At 42.9% G+C, this 20,232-nt stretch overlaps 1 protein-coding gene across 1 annotated transcript; it reads right to left on the bottom strand.

Annotated features, from left to right (window-relative positions):
* Positions 1-9,088: 9,088 nt before the first annotated feature.
* LOC118368526 (platelet-activating factor receptor) lies at positions 9,089-19,606 on the bottom strand. Its single transcript, XM_035752688.2, has 3 exons — positions 19,190-19,606; positions 12,654-12,748; positions 9,089-12,307 (listed from the first exon to the last, which is right to left on the bottom strand). Exon 3 carries the CDS (start codon positions 12,263-12,265, stop codon positions 11,159-11,161), a length of 1,107 nt encoding a protein of 368 aa, XP_035608581.1. The 5' UTR covers positions 12,266-12,307; positions 12,654-12,748; positions 19,190-19,606; the 3' UTR covers positions 9,089-11,158.
* Between the last annotated feature and the right edge of the window lie 626 nt (positions 19,607-20,232).

Here is a 20,232-nt window from a genome sequence, read left to right as displayed (position 1 = left end):
TGGCTTGCCTAGTTAAATAAAGGTTCAATAAAAATAAATAAGTCATGGCATTATTTTTGGGCCAGTTGAATAGAATCCCCTCATTGCCATGTTGATCTGAGCCTTGCTGTTGGAAAACCATTACAGTGTCTGACTTTCGGTTGTCACTGATTAATCTCTCCCTCATTAGACCGGAAAGGAACAGGCGAAGTGAGAGGGATAACTAGGCCCAAAATCAGTCTTCTCCAGCAGGTGTCTTTTTCTTGTGGAAACTGTTGTGCCTGTTGTTCACACTCGTATCTGCCCTCTCATTGGCTAGAATGGTCCCACCTGATCTTGGCTCTTTCAGTCAAAAGAACAACGCTTTCAACAAAATTTAATTTACTTGAGTCAGTAATGACAAGAGCCCGCAGGACCCCCTACCGGAGAAGAATGAACTGAAAACTCGAAAGAGTCATGATTATACAAGTCTCTCAGTCACATCTCATTGACCATAGAGGGCAAGCAGGACCCCCCTATCGGAGAACGATGAACTGAACAATTGAAAGAGCCATGATTCTATTCGCCACTCATTCGCATGTCGTTCACCATAGGGGCTTATTGGAGCTGTCATTTGTGACTGTGACTTGTAAAAGTGTGTTCGAAACAATGCACATTTGTTGTTTGCTAGGCATAATTAGATCATTTCTTGATACATTTGAAACAAGATCTAGTTCTTGCTGCAACCAGACTAGATTGTGAACAACTCTTGCCGGAATGCATTGCAGTATTGCTTCCATCCCTCTCCTAGGGAATTTAATATAAATAGTTAAAATTTTCTGTGCTATACCTGTAAAATGTAAACAAAATGTTAATGTTTCCTGTAACATTCTGTGATGAGTCGCTATTCTTTTGATAAGTGAGGCAAGTTTATAAATGCTTTATGAATGGGAAAATATAAATGACATTACATTAACTGCATAGAATTCATATAGACCTTTTAATAGTGTTGTAGAGCAGAGTGGCAAACTGCACAGTTATTTACCATGAAGTGCTTTATGAATGGGAAATACATAGATTTGACTTTACATTGACTGTGTAGAATGTATACATTGACCCTTCATGTGTGCGTTTATAGACCAACTTTAACGAGTTATGAAAGTGTTATATGACATTCAACTACACGACTATACTGACCGTTGATGGACAATTGGACTGGTACCGTGATGACCCTCCCACCTGCCTTATTCTTTCTCTCTGCTCTTGTTTTCCTTAATAGGATGTCGGTGGGCAGAGCTGGGAGGGTCGTCAGTAAAATGGAACAGACCTTTCCCCCATACATCGAGGAGACTCTCTCCAAGCAGACACACCGTTGGTTTTTGTTGTGGCATTTTTGGGCTTCTTTGTGTTTGGTTTGGCACCTCTCAACACCCCTCATTATCACCATCTATGCACGCATCCACTCACTTACACTACTGGCAACACACACCATTGTTACTTGCATACAGATTACTTTATGTAGTAAATATATGTTTGTTATTTCTTTATCTCCGTTGTTGTCTCCCTCTTTGTTATGGGCTATGAAACGGTTAGTAACAAGTGGGGGCTTGTCCGGGATGTAAGGTTGGTTCCTAGACATTTTTGCGTAGAGTATTTTTTTGTTGTTGCATTATGATGGGTTAATGATAATTGGGATGCGCTTTGGTTGATGTTCACTGTCAAGTCTGTCAAGTGTCTGTCAACACTGTCAAGTGTTCGGTATAGTGCCTCGGAGACGTATCAGTGATTTTGGAAGGAATGCCAGTGCGTGCTGTATTTTTTTCATGCCAGGGGGCTACAGTGCGTAATTACCCACACGAATCCACACGAAGACTAGGGTTGAGCTATTGTAGGATAAAGAGGGATGTTTCTGCATTCATCAAAACCTGTCACACCTGTCATTTAATGGGTAAACCTAATTAAGCTACTAAAACCTCTCTAGGGTATGTGGGACGCCGTCCCACCTGGCCAATATCCAGTGAGATTGCAGAGCGCCAAATTCAAATACAGAAATACTCATTATAAAAATTCAGAAAACAAAACATATATTTTACATAGGTGAATCCGACCACGGTGTCAGATTTAAAAAATGCTTTACGGCGAAAGCATACCTTGAGATTATTTGAGAACATAGCACAGCAGACAAATCATTACAAACAGGCAGAAGAGTTACAAAACTCAGAAATAGAGATAAAATTAATCCCTTACCTTTAATGATATTCATATGGTGGTTGCACTCAGAAGACATTCATTTACTCAATACATTTTCCTTTTGTTCGATAGTCTCTTTATATCCAAAAACCTCTGTTTTGTATGCATGTTTTCTTCAGTAATCCACAGGCTCAAACACAGTCAAAACAGGCAGACAAAAAAAATCCAAATTGTATCCGTAAAGTTAGAAGTTATAAACATGTCAAACAATGTTTATATTCAATCATCAGGTTGTTTTTAGCCCAAATTATCTATAATATTTCAACCGGACAATAACGTTGTCAAGGCTAAAAGGTCAACAAGAAAGGCACTCTCTCGGGATTGCGCATGAAAAAGCTCTGTGATGAGTCAGGGTCCACTCATTCAGACTGGTCTTACTCCCTCATTTATAAGAATACAAGCCTGAAACAATTTCTAAAGACTGTTAGTGGAAGGCATAGGTACTGCAATTTGAGTCCTAAGTCAATGGATACTTTAATGGCATTGAATAGAAAACTACAAAACAAAACAAAAAACTACTTCCTGAATGGATTTTTCTCATGTTTTTGCCTGCCAAATCAGTTAGACTCACAGACACTATTTTAACAGTTTTGGAAACTTTAGTGTTTTCTATCCAAATCTATCCATATCCATATCATATCTTCGGGGCCCGAGGAGCAGGCTGTTTAATTTGGACCCTAGAGAAGTTAAGCCGGTACAGCTGTTTCCTATTCCCGTAGTCAACCAGCCTTTTGAGTACCTGTATGTTGACTTTTGGCCCTCAGCTTCACTCTAAGTAGTTACCTGTTCACTGTGATGTGTCAGACCACTAGGTTTCCTGCTGCCTATCCTATCCGCTCTATCACGACTATGTCCGTGCTAAAAGCTTTGACTCAGTTTCTCGCTGTTTGGAATCCCTACTGTTATTCTGAATGACCAAGGTTCTAATTTCACCTTTAATCTGTTTGGTCAGGTCCTCCAACAGCTCTATATTAAACACGATTTGGCTCACGCCTATCACGCACAGAGTCCAGCAGCGCTGGAACGTTTCCATCAAACACGTAAGTCTTTGTTGAGAGCTTATTGTACGGAGATGGAGACGGATTGCGAGTAGGTGTTGCCATAGTTACTGTTAGCCACCTGGAAGGTTTCACAGAAGAGCACAGGTTTCAGTCCAAATGACCTAGTGTTCGGACATTGTTTGTGTGGGCTTCTAGTAGTACTCCAGGGTGACTGGAAGTCTCCCAAGCCACCTCCTTGGTATCCCTTTAGTCTAGGTGACCAGGTTCTTGCTCTTGCTCTGCTGCCAATTGTTAGTTCCCCTTTTCAAGCCAAGTTTCAAGGTCCATAAACGGTTGTGCTCCGTTTATGCAAAACTATCTAGTTGCAACTCCGAAATGGAGGAAAGCATACCAACTGTGCAATGTAAATCTGCTAAACCCTATTACACACATTCCTCTGGGGCTGAACAGTGGGAGTCCTCAGAGGACGGTAAACCTGTTATTTTGGCCGGTACTGTTACATCGCTGGGTTCTTCTTTTTGTCATGGTATGTCTGTGAGGAGGATGTCCCTAGTCCCAATGATTGCGTAATGCAGGGTAGATTGAAAAATTTAATCACTGGATGTTTTGGATAGCATTCTCGCTCATCTACCTGCTAAATAGGAGAGGCGAGTTGGTCGGTCTGATTCAGCGTTTTCCAGTTTTGTTTTCTGATACGCCTACAGATACAAACTTAATAGAACACGATATTGACGTTGAAGATGCTGAACCCATCCGTCAGCGGTTCTATAGAGTTTCTTCCGAGAAATGGCGTTGTCTAGATGCTGAGATCAGCTACATGGTGGAGAGTGATATTGCAGAGCCTTCTTTCTCCAGCTGGGCTTATCCCTGTGTCTTGGTCATAAACTAGATGGGACAAACCGATTTTGTATGGACTACAGTAAGGTAAACAGTGTCACTAAGCCAGATTCATTTCCTCTTCCTCGGATGGAGGACTGCGTTGATCAGGTCAGAGTAACAAAGTTTGTGAGCAAGTTTGACCTGTTAACTTCTTGGCGCACCCATCCCGTTAGTGGGATCATTTTCGTCAACATCCACTGAATTGCAGAGCGCCAAATTCTAATTAAATTACAAAAAAATATTTTATTTTCATGAAATTACAAGTGCAATATAGCAAAACACAGCTTAGCTTGTTGTTAATCCACCTGGCGTGTCAGATTTAAAAAAGCTTTACAGCGAAAGCAAACCAACCGTTTATGTAAGGACATCTCTCTCAGCAGACAAAACAAAACAAACAGCTAGCAGCAAAGTAGATTGGTCACAGAAGTCAGAAAAGCAATAAAATGAATCGCTTGCCTTTGATCTTCGGATGTTTGCACTCACAAGACTCCCAGTTACAGAATGAATGTTCCTTTTGTTCCATAAAGATTATTTTTATATCCAAAATACAGTGCCTTGCGAAAGTATTCGGCCCCCTTGAACTTTGCGACCTTTTGCCACATTTCAGGCTTCAAACATAAAGATATAAAACTGTATTTTTTTGTGAAGAATCAACAACAAGTGGGACACAATCATTTTTATTTTTATTTTTTTTATTTCACCTTTATTTAACCAGGTAGGCTAGTTGAGAACAAGTTCTCATTTGCAACTGTGACCTGGCCAAGATAAAGCATAGCAGTGTGAACAGACAACACAGAGTTACACATGGAGTAAACAATTAACAAATCAATAACACAGTAGTAAAAAAGGGGAGTCTATATACAATGTGTGCAAAAGGCATGAGGAGGGAGGCGAATAATTACAATATTGCAGATTAACACTGGGGTGATAAATGATCAGATGATCATGTACAGGTAGAGATATTGGTGTGCAAAAGAGCAGAAAAGTAAATAAATAAAAACTGTGGGGATGAGGTAGGTGAAAATGGGTGGGCTATTTACCAATAGATTATGTATAGCTGCAGCGATCGGTTAGCTGCTCAGATAGCTGATGTTTGAAGTTGGTGAGGGAGATAAAAGTCTCCAACTTCAGCGATTTTTGCAATTTGTTCCAGTCACAGGCAGCAGAGTACTGGAACGAAAGGCGGCCGAATGAGGTGTTGGCTTTAGGGATGATCAGTGAGATACACCTGCTGGAGCGCGTGCTACGGATGGGTGTTGCCATCGTGACCAGTGAACTGAGATAAGGCGGAGCTTTACTTAGCATGGCCTTGTAGATGACCTGGAGCCAGTGGGTCTGGCGACGAATATGTAGCGAGGGCCAGTCGACTAGAGCATACAAGTCGCAGTGGTGGGTAGTATAAGGTGCTTTAGTGACAAAACGGATGGCACTGTGATAAACTGCATCCAGTTTGCTGAGTAGAGTGTTGGAAGCAATTTTGTAGATGACATCGCCGAAGTCGAGGATCGGTAGGATAGTCAGTTTTACTAGGGTAAGCTTGGCAGCGTGAGTGAAGGAGGCTTTGTTGCGGAATAAAAAGCCGACTCTTGATTTGATTTTCGAGTGGAGATGTTTGATATGGGTCTGGAAGGAGAGTTTGCAGTCGAGCCAAACACCTAGGTACTTATAGGTGTCCACATATTCAAGGTCGGAACCATCCAGTGTGGTGATGCTTGTCGGGCATGCGGGTGCAGACAGCGATCGGTTGAAAAGCATGCATTTGGTTTTACTAGCGTTTAAGAGCAGTTGGAGGCCACGGAAGGAGTGTTGTATGGCATTGAAGCTCGTTTGGAGGTTCGATAGCACAGTGTCCAATGACGGGCCGAAAGTATATAGAATGGTGTCGTCTGCGTAGAGGTGGATCAGGGAATCGCCCGCAGCAAGAGCAACATCATTGATATATACAGAGAAAAGAGTCGGCCTGAGAATTGAACCCTGTGGCACCCCCATAGAGACTGCCAGAGGACCGGACAGCATGCCCTCAGATTTGACACACTGAACTCTGTCTGCAAAGTAATTGGTGAACCAGGCAAGGCAGTCATCCGAAAAACCGAGGCTACTGAGTCTGCCGATAAGAATATGGTGATTGACAGAGTCGAAAGCCTTGGCAAGGTCGATGAAGACGGCTGCACAGTACTGTCTTTTATCGATGGTGGTTATGATGTTGTTTAGTACCTTGAGTGTGGCTGAGGTGCACCCGTGACCGGCTCGGAAACCAGATTGCATAGCGGAGAAGGTACGGTGGGATTCGAGATGGTCAGTGACCTGTTTGTTGACTTGGCTTTCGAAGACCTTAGATAGGCAGGGCAGAATGGATATAGGTCTGTAACAGTTTGGGTCCAGGGTGTCTCCCCCTTTGAAGAGGGGGATGACTGCGGCAGCTTTCCAATCCTTGGGGATCTCAGACGATATGAAAGAGATGTTGAACAGGCTGGTAATAGGGGTTGCGACAATGGCGGCGAATAGTTTCAGAAATAGAGGGTCCAGATTGTCAAGCCCAGCTGATTTATACGGGTCCAGGTTTTGCAGCTCTTTCAGAACATCTGCTATCTGGATTTGGGTAAAGGAGAACCTGGAGAGGCTTGGGCGAGGAGCTGCGGGGGGCGGAGTTGTTGGCCGAGGTAGGAGTAGCCAGGCGGAAGGCATGGCCAGCCATTGAGAAATGCTTGTTGAAGTTTTCGATAATCATGGATTTGTCGGTGGTGACCGTGTTCCCTAGCCTCAGTGCAGTGGGCAGCTGGGAGGAGGTGCTCTTGTTCTCCATGGACTTCACAGTGTCCCAGAACTTTTTGGAGTTGGAGCTACAGGATGCAAACTTCTGCCTGAAGAAGCTGGCCTTAGCTTTCCTGACTGACTGCGTGTATTGGTTCCTGACTTCCCTGAACAGTTGCATATCGCGGGGACTATTCGATGCTATTGCAGTGTTTCGCAGTTCCTAGATGGCCGTACTTCTTCATTGCACAAATGAATAACCTCAACCAAATTCCAAAGACTGGTGACATCCAGTGGAAACGGTAGTGTCCCAATGAGAACTCACTGAACAGACAGAGACCTAAAAAAAAACAATCTGAGCGGTTAGTCCTCGGGTTTTGCCTGCTACACTCACAGACATGATTCAAACAGTTTTAGAAACTTCAGTGTTTTCTATCCAAATCTACTAATAATTTGCATATCTTATATTCTTGGCATGAGTAGCAGGAAGTTGAAATTGGGCACGCTATTTATCCAAAAGTGAAAATGCTGCCCCCTATACCTCTTAATCTCATTCCAGATGGCCGCAGCTCTCAACAACGATATACAATTTCACATCGCACCACACAAACCTCTTGGAATTGTGTAAGGGGTGAATCTATCATTTTTCGAAGCTCCTGTTCCCTATGTAACTTCTGCTTTTCTAATCTGATCACACTCAAAGAGAAATAGAGAAATAGGTGGAATGAGGAAATTGAAGTCAGAAGTCTGTCACAAGAATAAAGTGTAAGATACAGTGTGAAATACAATATAACATAAGAGTTCAATTGGTACAGCATTTTCACTCATGGGTGCAAACATTTTTTGGTGCTTCAAAGACATGGTACAGTCCTGTATTCTGTGGGGTGGAATTACAGTACCATTCAAAATAAAGCAATTATTTCCCCGCTCACAACAATTTACACTATGCTGCAGTAAAATGTTTAGAATATTTTACTATTGATAATATCCAAACTTACTGTATCAATTACAGTTTTCCGTTACGGTCTAGGACTTTAATTCTTGAGCTGCTGCCATTCACTATGGAGCCACTGGCTCACATTCTTACTCTCCACCATAGTGACGTGTGTGATGGCTGTTTCAGAGCACCCTTCGTCCCTCCCCACCTTTTTCAGATGGTCCTTGACGTACAGGTAGCACCTCCTGTTGGTGAAGAAGTACAATACGGGGTCCAAGAGGCAGTTGAGCTCCATCAGCATCAGGGTGACCTGGTGGGCGTCGTTCAACCACTGCCTGGTCCTCTGATCTCAGTCCATGCTGCCCTAGTCCTCCTTGATCTCCAGCACAACCAGGGTCCAGGGGCTCTGGACTACGTGGTGGGGGAGGAAGCACCCCACGAAAACCTCCACAACAGCACACAGCATCTGCAGGGCCCGGCCCTTCACCCCCCTGGGTTTGGAGGAACTGGAGCCCCGAGCCTGGCTAGGGGGCCGTGCTAGTAACACCCAAACTTTTGCACATTTAATAACAGAAAAATATCTAAGAAGCCAGAAGAACGCTTTGGCTGGATTGTCACCAGGAAGTGATGTAACACTGACCTCTCACCTCTCTTCTGCAGTCAAAACAAAGCAACTGGTTTCTGTCTCTTAATTTGTCCTGTTTAAGGTAATGATGGGAAGTTCAGCTCTTTTTACTGACTGATCTTTGACTCGTTCAGTCAAAATAACAAACCTTTAGACTAATTTCATTCACTTGAGTCAGTAATCCCCAGAGCACGCAGGACCCCCTACCAGAGAACAGTGAACTGAAAACTCAAGAGAGTCATGATTCCCCAAGCCTCTCATTCACCATAGAGGGCAGGTAGGACCAGAGATTGATGAACTGAAATTTTTTAAGATTCATGATTCTACAAGCTTCTCATTCACGTCGTTCACCATAGGGGCTTATTGGAGCTGTCATTTGTGACGAGACTTGTAAACGTGTGTTCTAAACAATGTACATTTGTTGATTGCTAGGCATAATAACACAATTTCTTGATATATTTGAAACAAGGTCTAGTTCTTGCTGCAACCAGACTAGATTGTGAACAACTCTTGCTGGAATGCATTGCAGTATTGCTTCCGTCCATCTCCTAGGGAAGTGAATTTGAATGTTTTGGATATAAGTCTTTGGAAATTGAAAATTGTACATTTCTGTTTGTTTCCCATAATCTTTTAATGGTAGCTTTGAATTTGTGAAACAAAAAAACAACTGGTATTTCAATAACAATATATCTGGTAGATATGTTTTATTTGAGAATGCAGTACAACGTTACACAATATGTTCTGATTGCATCACATACAAAGAGTTACAGTAAAGTGCAACATTTATACCAGTGGTCAAGTTACTTCATAAACCGTCTCTGTTTATACTTCAGCAGCTGACAGCTGAGAAGTCATCAAGTTCATCACATCCCACTGGGCATACACAGGTTGAATCAACATTGTTTCCACGTCATTTCAATGAAATTACGCTGACCCAACATGGAAGAAATGTTGAATTGACATCTAGGATGGTTACCAGCCTCATAAAATGACCTTAAAGCTTGTTACTTCATCATTCTTTACAATAATAATAATAGCAATAACAATAATAGCAATGCATCACACTTTTAAAAGTACTTCTTGGCTCCCAGTATTTGTTTTGCAAAATTTGTCGTACAAAATTGCAAAACAAATACGATATGATACGATATACTTTGTCCATTTTACATGTAAATTCATTTTGTGATGTCAGCATACAAATACACAAACACAACACAATATATTACATGACGTAGGAAAAACTGGAAAGCTAGTACACAAGTCACACATTTAGATTTTCACATATTCAAAGTCTCTGGGGCCTACTGTCCATCCGTCCCACTGTTCAGCAGTCTGATGGCTGAATGAAACTTGCCCTGCTCCTACTCTTGCTGAACAGTGGGACCCTTAGGCCTAGATTCAATCAGATCAGCATTAACCGGCAATAGCCGACACCCAGATAGCTGATGTTTTGGCGGTGTCGGAGGTGTAACTGCATTGGAGCTGTCATATCGGTGAGCAGCTGGTCTTGATCATTGTCACAAAGCCAGACCCGTCCGACTCACGTTAGAAGTTCAGAACGAGAAAGTATAGGCTATATGGAAATAATGACACTCAAATGTTAAATCATTCAACGAAATAATGAGGATTTCTGAATAGAGCCCTTAATCTCCTTCCAGGGGGAATTGTATACGGGGTGAATTTATCCTTTATAGAAGTTCCAGTTCCCTATGAAACTTCTGCTTTTATACTCTGTTTACGCTCAAAGAGAAAAAGAACAGGACGAAAGAGGTGGTGAAATTTAACAGCTAATCAAATGGCTACTTTATTATTTATGCATAGTCACTTTACCTCTATCTTCATGTAAATATTACCTCAACTAACCGGTGCCCCCGCACATCGATTCTGTACCGGTATATAGCCGCAATACTGTTATTTTATTTTTGTTCTTTAAATATTTTTCTATTTTCTTATTTTTATTTTTTACTTCAGTTTATTTTAGTAAATACTTTCTAAACACTTATTTTTCTTAACTGCATTGTTAGTTAAGGGCTTGTATGTAAGTAAGCACTTCACTGTAAGGTCGGCACATGGATGAATGGATGAATGAAATTCTTTGAGGGGACAGGTTTGTATTTCACAGTATTTTACTGTAATTACAAGGGATTGGTGCAAGCAGGTTGGCTGCTAGGTAACCTAACGTAGCTGACGAGAAGAAAAAAATGGTAGGGGAGGTTCTCTTCTGCACTGTTCAACCAATCCAATAAATGTGGAGGAGGAGTTAAGATGGAGTGTCGCCTTGTTAACGTTCAAAAGCGGAAGTCGTGTAGGCGTCACAGGCTCTCTTTCCTTTTCCCTTGAAAACCAGATGCATCTGGTTGTAAACATCCCACAGCATATTAATGCATAATTGGTGTTTTATATTACTTGCACCTGTAGAGGCCTTAACAAAATCTTCCAAACTGGCAGCGACTACAGGGGTACAGACCAAAAGGACATGGCAAAATGCTCAACCATTTAAGACTTGCTGCCAGAAACAACAATAACATGCACTCACAAGTGGTCAAAATGTTTTTGGCCCCCCAAAGACAAGGTACAGTACTGTATTCTGTGGGGTGGAATTACAGTACCATTCAAAATAAAGCAATTGTTTCCCCGCCCACAACAATTTACACTATGCTGAAGTAAAATGTTTGGAGTACTTTACTATTGATAATACCCAAATTTACCATATAAATTAAATTTAAACCGTTACAGTGAAGGACTTTAATTATTGAGCTACTGCTGTTCGCTATGGAGCCGCTGGCTCACATTCTTGCATTCCACTATAGAGATGTGTGTGATGGCTGTTTCCGAGCAGGCTCTGCCCCTCCCCACCTTTTTCAGATGGTCCTTGATATACATGTGGAACCTCCTGGTGGCGAAGCAGTACACCACGGGATCGAAGAGGCAGTTGAGCCCCATTAGCATCAGGGTGACCTGGTGGGCGTCGTTCAACCATTGCTTGGTCTTCTGGCTCCATTCCGTGCTGCCCCAGCCCTCCTTGATCTCCAGCACAGCCAGGGTCCAGGGGCCCTGGACAATGTGGTGGGGGAGGAAGCACACCACGAACACCCCCACCACAGCACACAGCATCTGCAGGGCCCGGCCCTTCACCCCCCGGGGTTTGGAGGAACTGGAGCCCCGAGCCTGGGTAAGGGACTGGTCTAGTAACGCCCGGGCGATGAGCAGATTACACACTACGACGAGGAAGAAGACCAAGACGAAGCACCCCACAATAATAAGGTGGGTTGCGGCCACCAGCCGCTTCTCGCCATCCGTCTCATGGTGGTAGCCCTCGAAGCATCGCGACACGTTGCTCTTGTCCTTCTGAATGCCCGTCTGCACGAGGTATGGCACAGACATGGACAGAGTGACCCCCCAGATGACCGCTGTGACAGCCACCCCACGGCACCAATGGTCGGACGAGGCGGCATCCAGCGGACGCGTGATGGCCCAGTAGCGGTTGATACTGATGGCAGCAAGGAAGAGGATGGAGCAGTAGGTGTTGATGAAGAAGAACACGCCGGTGACACGGCACAGGAATTCGCCGTAGAGCCAGACGCCATCATGATGGTAGTAGCCAATCCAGAAGGGGAGGGCGGACACGAAGAGGAGGTCGGCCACAGTCAGGTTGGCCATGTAGATGCAGATCTCGTTCAAGGCCTTGGCATCGCGCAGGCGCCACAGCACGAACAGCGCGTAACTATTGGATATCAGCCCAAGGATGAACACAACACCGTAGAACACTGGGAAGAAGGTGTAGCGGAACGCCGAGTCCAGGAAGTTTCCGTTCCCAACAAAGTTCACAGCCGTGGTCACTACTAAGTCCTCTTTATCCCCCATGGTCGACTCCACTGTTGGTTTTGCTAAAGCAAGCAACTCCCTCTGTGAGAAAAATACTTCCTATTAGAGTCATATTTCAAGACTCACTGCAATATTCACTTTAGTGGACTTTCGACACTGTGCTCTCTGTTTGTGATGATGAGTGAATGATGAGCATATTTCCAGTCAAATCTAGACTAATGTCTTCCTGCTCTGTCATCAGTATAACAGGCAATAACAAGAGGGGTCCTACTTTACAAAAATGGTGGCTATAAAGGCTTCATAAGCCCTACTTAGTGGCTTAACAACTCACGTATTAGGAAAATAATAAAGTGTATATAAAAAGTGCTATGATATTGTATGTAATGACATGATATCTGGACTGATGCTTTGCCTAATGTGTACTTACCCTGGTCAGTTCAATGGGATTCCCACAATCCGGAGGAACTACGTCACTAAAATCCTTAAGGATGGATATGTCCTGGTTCCAGTAAATCCCAAACCCTTTTCCAAGGAAAGGAAGTACAAAGAAATTTAGTGTAAATGTGTTAATATGTCACGTTAAGACTTGTCTTTCTTCTTTCTTAAACTTGAAATGAAAGAAAACAGCCCTGTAAGAAAAATAATCTAGGGAACTTATGTTACGGCAAGTCCGATCTGATGAGTAAATATACATTATACACTAAATATATACAGTGTACAAAACATTAAGAACACTTGCTCTTTCCATGAAATAGATTGACCAGGTGAATGCTATGATCCCTTAATGATGTCCCTTGTTAAATCCACTTCAATCAGTGTGTGTGTGTGTGTGTGTGGAGGGGGAGGGTCAATATTAGGAAGACATTCCTAATGTTTGGCATAGGCCTTGTAAACAACTGCAACATTCACACATGGTCGACTCCACTGTATTGACAACCCAGAGTTCAAATGAAGCAATTGTTTGCTTGCAGAAGATTACAGGAATGAGGTGCCTACAATTGGCCAGCAAATCTCAATTCTGCGCTAATTTACGGGGGTAATGCAAATGGGAACTTTCTCGTTCTCAACTCCTATGGCTGGATGCCGCTCGGGCCTGATGGATGTTTTCCAGCCCTGTCATTTGTCCCTATCCGAATGGCCTGTGCTACCTAGAACTTGCCTGCCAAGGACGTTGTCTCCATCTGCTTCTCCTACTCCATCTTGTAATGAAGTAGACAGAGAACAGCAAAGAAGATTATTCCAATCAGCTTCTGGTCCCCATGTCACAAGTCGTGGAAACCAAAGGAAGCAGCATGCTGCTAAGCGGACGGCAGTGATTGCGAGAGGTTCGGTGCAGATTGACATAAGGAATAGCTTTGCTGCACTGGTGCCAGATCTAACTGCACCTTCGTCGCTGGGACTGCCTATGTCTGCGATGGCGGTGCTGACTCCAACTACGCTGACTCCAGCAGTGGCTTCGTTGTCGAGTTCAGCTCATTTCCCTCTCTCTGGATCTGATGGACACTGCCTTCTGTGGGAGGTCTGGACCTATCGGGGGAAGCAGCGGGCATACGCTATCCTGCTTCTCGTGGATCCGTGAAAGGTTCAAAGAATTGTGTGAGGGGTAGGAATGATGATGAGGGGTAGATTTCTCCATTCCCTTCTCAGTCTGTGGGGCAAAAACGTTGTGCTATCCAGGAGCACGAGCACAGGATATCAATAAGCTGCTCCCAAACAGTTTAAAATCAGCATCAGGAAATTGAGTCTATCACAGTTCATGTGGGATTCAATGACATTATGAAGGGCAGCTGAGCACAAGCTGAAAATGGATTTTAAAGAACTAATGGAGTTGAGCGTGGCATTTAACGTTTCAGCAAACTTTTAGCCCTCCATAACTGGCTACGAGACTATTTCAGCTCTGTGGGTGTAACATTTATTGACAGTTTTGATACCTTCTGGAAACAAAGCTCGTTTGATAAGGAGGATGGGATCCATCCAAATAATTTGGGTTCCTGGATCCTTGCACAGCATTATAAGGCTGCATTGAGACAATTACTTGTCAATGACTCAAGCCCAGCTCAGTAAATTCCTACCATTGTGTCGCTGAGTTGTCATAATGTTTCAGCAATTATCCCAGGGGCGTTGGAAGACACAATGTACGTAACCTAATTTATGCCCCTCTAACTGCGCTGAATGCCTTTGCTGATCCCACAGCTATTGTATGCAGCAATCATGTGCCTATGAATCAGAGTTATAGTGTTAGCACTGAGGCGGTGTGCCATAGTAGGAAGTCCCATGTGTGCAGCTCACCCTGCACTAACATAAACAGCATGAGCATGTCTAATTCTGCTAAGCTTCCCAATAAAAACAATGAAAACAATCAAGCATCCCAGAAAAGTGTTCAAAGATAGCCAACGTTATCATATGTAGCCTAAGAAACAAGGTTAACTTGCTAGTAACAGATGACATTCATATTTTGATTATCTCTGAAACTCACTTAGATAATACCTTTGATAATTCAGTGGTAACAATACAAGGTTATAACGTTTACAGAAAAGACAAATGCCAGTGGTGGAGGTGTTGAAACTATACTATAACGCTAAGATAAATGATATAAAGAATGATAGTAAAAAGCTTTGGAGCACCTTAAATGACATTTTGGGCAAAAAGGCAAACTCAGCTTCATCATTCATTGAATCAGATGACTCATTAAACCCACTGATATGACCAACTATTTTAATTATTTTTTAAATTGTCAAGATTAGCAAACTTAGGCATGACATGCCAGCAACAAACGCTGACACTACACATCCAACTATATCTGACCAAATGATGAAGTATTGTCATTTTTTTATTCCATAAAGTGAGTGTGGAAGAGGTGAAAAATGTTTTGTTGTCTATCAACCAAGTCAAGCCACCGGTGTTTGACAACTTGGATGGAAAATTACTGAGGATAATAGCAGATGATATTGTCACTCCTATTTGCCATATCTTCAAGTTAAGCCTACTAGAAAGTATGTGCCCTCAGGCCTGGAGGGAGGCAAAAGTCATTCCGCTACCAAAGAATAGTAAACCCCCCTTTACTGTCTCAAATAGTCATCCAATCAACCTGTTACCAACCCTTAGTAACTTTTGGAAAAAATTGTGTTTGACCTGATACATTGCAATTTTTACAGCACTTACACAAATGACTGATTGGCTGAGAGAAATTGGTGATAAACATATTATGGGTGCTGTTTTGTCAGACTTCAGTGGGGCTTTTGACATTATCGATCATAGTCTGCTGCTGGAAAAAAAGTATGTGTTATGGCTTTACACCCCCTGCTATATTGTGGATAAAGAGTTAGTTGTCCAACAGAGTCTCTGACCTGGTTAATGAACTTCTGCCTGTCCTCGACCTGCCTATTGCCTGCCCCTTGCAGACTCAAACCATCTGCCTCCTGTGTCTGCATTCTGGGTCTTGCCCTGTGTCTCTATAGCACAAACTGGCCCTGAGACCATGGAGGACTACATTGAGGACTCTCTGGCTGCTGGGAGCATTCATCCTTCTGCCTCCCCTGCCGGCGCAGGGTTCTTCTTTGTGGAGAAAAAGGACAAGAACCTGCGTCCATGTATCGACTACAGGGGCCTCAATGACATCACGGTTAAGGATTGTTACCCTCTACCACTCCTCTCCTCGGCTTTCGAACCTCTCCAGGGGGCAGCCATCTTTTCCAAGTTGGAACTTCGGAATGCCTACCACCTAGGTCGGATACGCGAAGGAGACGAGTAGAACACGTCCTTCAACACAGCTAGTGGATACTGAGTACCTGGTCATGACGTTTGGACTCACCAACACTCCCGTAGTGTTCCATACCCTGGTCAACTATGTGCTCTGTGGCATGTTCAATGTGAAGCCGGATGCTCTCTCTCGCATGTATAGTTCCGCTGCCACACCTTCTGACTCTGAGACCATCCTCCTTACCTCATGTCTTGCAGCTACAATTGTCTGAGGTATCGAGAGCCTTGTCCGCAAGGCACAACGTTCCCAGCCGGACCCTGGGGGGGCTAACCGGATTTTTGTCCCTGATTCTGCCTTATCTCAGGTCCTGGAATGTGCTCATTCCTCCAAGCTCACCTGCCATCCTAGCTCCCGTTGAACCCTGGACTTCCTCTGACAATGCTTCTGGTGGCCCCCCTATGGTTCCTGATGTCTCAGCCTTCATCGCCACATGCACGTGTGTGCTCAGAATAAGACTCTGATGTAGGCCTCCTTCAGCCACTCCCTGTTCTTCATCGCCCCTGGTCTCATATATCCCTGGATTTTGTCACTGTGCTTCCTCCGTCTGATGGCAACACCACTATCCTGACAGTGGTGGATAGGTTCTCTAAAGCCGCCCATTTCATTCCTCTCCCCAAGATACATTCAGCGAAAGAGACGACTCAGCTCATGGTGCAGCACGTCTTCCAAATCCATGGACTCCCTGTCGACATTGTCTCTGATCGTGGTTGTCAATTCTCGTCCCGATTCTGGAAGGCGTTCTGCACCCTTATTGGGTCATCGAGCAAGCTTGTCCTCCAGGTTTCATACCCGGTCCAACGGCTAGTCGGAGAGTGCCAATCAAGACCTGGAGACTATGCTTAGGTGCCTCGTCTCGACCAACCCCACCACCTGGAGCCAACAACTCACGTGGGTGGAATACGCCTGCAACACCCTTCCCTGCTTGGCCACTAGTCTCTCGCCTTTCAAGTGTTCCATGTGATATCAGCCCCCGCTCTTCCCTGAGCAAGAAGTCAGCATACCATCAGGCCAGATGTTCATCCGTCGCTGTCGCCGTACCTGGAAGACCGCCACCCTGCTCCCCGCTATCGTCTCGGGCAGAGGGTATGGCTGTCCACTCGGGATTTCTGCCTCGTATATCTGCGTCTGGGTCTTATCCTGAGTTGTGTTAGATGAGATGTATTTTGGTAGGGATGACTCTCAATGGGCTGAATATCATGCACTGTATAGGGTTTACTCTTAAATTAACAGTAGCTTACAGGCAGCTCGTGGTAAGCAAAATTCTGCATTTCATTCTATAGTACACCTACTGTAATATAAATATGGTATCAAAGCAAGTACTGTTTAATAACACACAGTACAATGCCGTTAAATTGACTGTTTATATAGGAAAAAATGAATGGATGAATGAAATTCATTAAGGGGAGGAGATTGTATTTCCTAGAATTTACTGTAATTACAAGGGATTAGTGCAATCAGGTTGGCTGGTAGGTAATGTGTTTACACAATACAGCATATCTATGGATATTTGGCGTTTTAAATTACTTGCCCTTCTAGAGGCCTTAACAAAGGCTTCAAAACTAGCAGTGACTATAGAGGAAAACAGACCAAAAAGACATGGCAAAATGTTCAACCATTTAAGGGTTAAGACTTGCTGCCACTTCAGTCTGTACACTTCCAGTCACTTCCGGTGAGATAAAAATGTATTTTAATAGTAGCTATGCTTTCGGTCAGTCAACCTTCATTAGAGCATTTCTCCACAAACAATAGTGAGACTGTAGTGGGCATTAATACTTTATATATATGTGCATATACAGTATATTACAGTATATACATCACATGCGACTTATAATAGGACTAAGCAATTAGCCTATTATAATGTTTATCTGACTTCGTAAAAGCTCATTAAAATATACAAGCAAGCATGATCCAATGAGTTGATGTTGACTAGCAAGAATTGGTCTGAGAATTGTCTATATCAAACGGCAGATATTTAATTAATATTGAACAATGAATGGATTCACACACAAGGCATAAAGCTTACGGTCCAATTAGAAGACAAAGCATGAACAGAAGAGATGCTTATTAGGCCAGAAGCCTAGGAAATAAGAACTGATCAAACAACCTTCCTCCATGGACTAGTTCCAGGATACAAGAGAGAGAACAACATTTAAATCAATTTACAACATCTGAAGGTGTAACCTTTCAACCCAAAACCAACCACCATTGACCAATCAAACAATACCAAGCTTACGGTAACCTAAACATTCCCAGGCCCAATCTCCACAGGGTGTCACGGCATTTAAAGGATTGTGTGAGGGATGAGACCAAAGTAATAAGACACAATTCCTGAGAAGACAATAAAACTTTGCATAGAGTAATTCAGAGTCCACCCTGTACAGATACAAGTAATGTCAAAAGCGACACTGAAGCCACACTGAGGTCTAACAAAACAGCCGCCAAAATCTATAGGCCATTTACCATGCAACTCCGGGTGTCAGAGAGCACACAAATTAGGGCTGAGCCTACAGGACCCTATTTTCCTGTTTTCCAGTTTTGCATTTTGCATACAACACCTTCAGTAATCGGTTTTGGGTGTTCAGTAGATTCTGCCTATTATCAGAAACCCAGCACAGAGAAAGGCCTGATTTGCTGAAAGGGGCAATCTGGGATTCAAACAATTACTTTTTTGGTAAACAGCTGAGCAGTATTGCTGGAAACATTTTAACCACTCAGATTCATTGAAGGAGCTATGGATGCAAGGACACACAATGGGATAAAACAAGATTATAACAAGATTAACTAAGAAAGTTAAACTAAGCTCATGAGGTATTTATAAATTATTCAAGAAGAAATGGCTATATATAATTATATACCCCAGATTGCCCTTTTAAGAACTGCTTGTACAATGTTTTCTAATACTGTATGAAATCATTTAGGTTTCTTTATTATAAATGCAATGAAAGATGTTCGCAGTGCGTGCACATTTTTTTTAACCTTTATACAATAAATCATTTTAAATGATCAAACATTTTCACAGGTAATAAAGATCAGTGCAAAACATTTGAAATCCCAAGCAGAATAGAACAATATTAGCACCTATCCTATCTTTGTATAATAGCATTTACTTGGCAACTTTGTAAAAAAAAAAAAAAGAAGTGATGTTCCCATATGTAACAATACAATGACATTTTATTTGAAAATAGTAAGAAAGATGCGCTTACCTGAGTGCTTGGCTCCTCTCTCAATGTGGTAGTCTATCCAAGGGTGTGTGTTCCACACTATTATCTTGAAACTAGCGTTTTTTAGGCTACAATAGTAAACATACTGTATCTATAGCCTAGAACATGTACATATTATAATAAAGTTTCTTGAAACTAGAGAAACTCCTCGAATGAATCCACCAGGAAGCGCTTGACTCCGTGACTAGACCGCCCAGGTTGCATGCGCGAGCACTGCGAAATAAATGTACACACAATTGTTATTCAATCAACCGGCGTCTCGGTAGTCCGGGCGTCTGTGTAGCCAGTTTTTTTGTTTTATTTGAGAGGTTTGACGCACTGCATGTCCTACCCCTGCCAACGAGCATAGAAGGGTTGTGAACGTTATTTATAAGAAGACACCTATCTGAAAATTGGACCTCTCTGAAATGAAAATGGATGGTCCTCTCCTTTCAGCAAAACATATTTTACCTAAACCCTCCCTAACGCTTAAAAAAAGTGACCCTCCCCTATACCCAAAATAATAATTAAAATATAACGTGGATAGCAGAGAGCATGTTAGCATTTACCCCAACTTATTGGACAGACCAGAGCCTTAGATATGCAGTTTTAGAAATTGTGTAAGCATTGTATGGCAAAACAGACATGTTGATAGCGCACAGGGCTGCCGCCAGAAGGTCTGGTTGTGGGTTCGCAGACCACCGTGGACAAGAGTAGGGGTGGAAAGATCTCCTTTTATTTATAGTAAAAGCATTGCATGAACCTGTCATTGTATTTACAGGTCTGAGAAACAATAGCCTTTTATAAAAATGTCATGCAATTCTAAGTCATTTTACATATTAGCAGAATGAATCATTTGGATGCTAATCCTGAATTAATCGTGAATAATGATGAGTGAGAAAGTCATACCCCTCCAAAAATGCGAACCTCCCCTTTTATTGTAATGGTGAGAGTTTTGCATGTATTGGGGGCATAATATTTGTCTGTAACTTTCTCACTCATCATTATTCACTACTAATTCAGGATGATCCATAATTAGCATCCAC

The sequence above is a fragment of the Oncorhynchus keta genome, chromosome 35 (assembly GCF_023373465.1).
Source record: "Oncorhynchus keta strain PuntledgeMale-10-30-2019 chromosome 35, Oket_V2, whole genome shotgun sequence".
Classification (NCBI taxonomy): domain Eukaryota; kingdom Metazoa; phylum Chordata; class Actinopteri; order Salmoniformes; family Salmonidae; genus Oncorhynchus; species Oncorhynchus keta.
The sequence above is the reverse complement of the archived record's forward strand: the minus strand, read 5'-3'. Positions and strand labels throughout refer to the sequence as shown.

What these genes read in the sequence shown, in the direction of transcription:
- LOC118368526 (XM_035752688.2), bottom strand. Translation starts at nt 12,265, where the DNA reads ATGGGGGATAAAGAGGACTTAGTAGTGACCACGGCTGTGAACTTTGTT.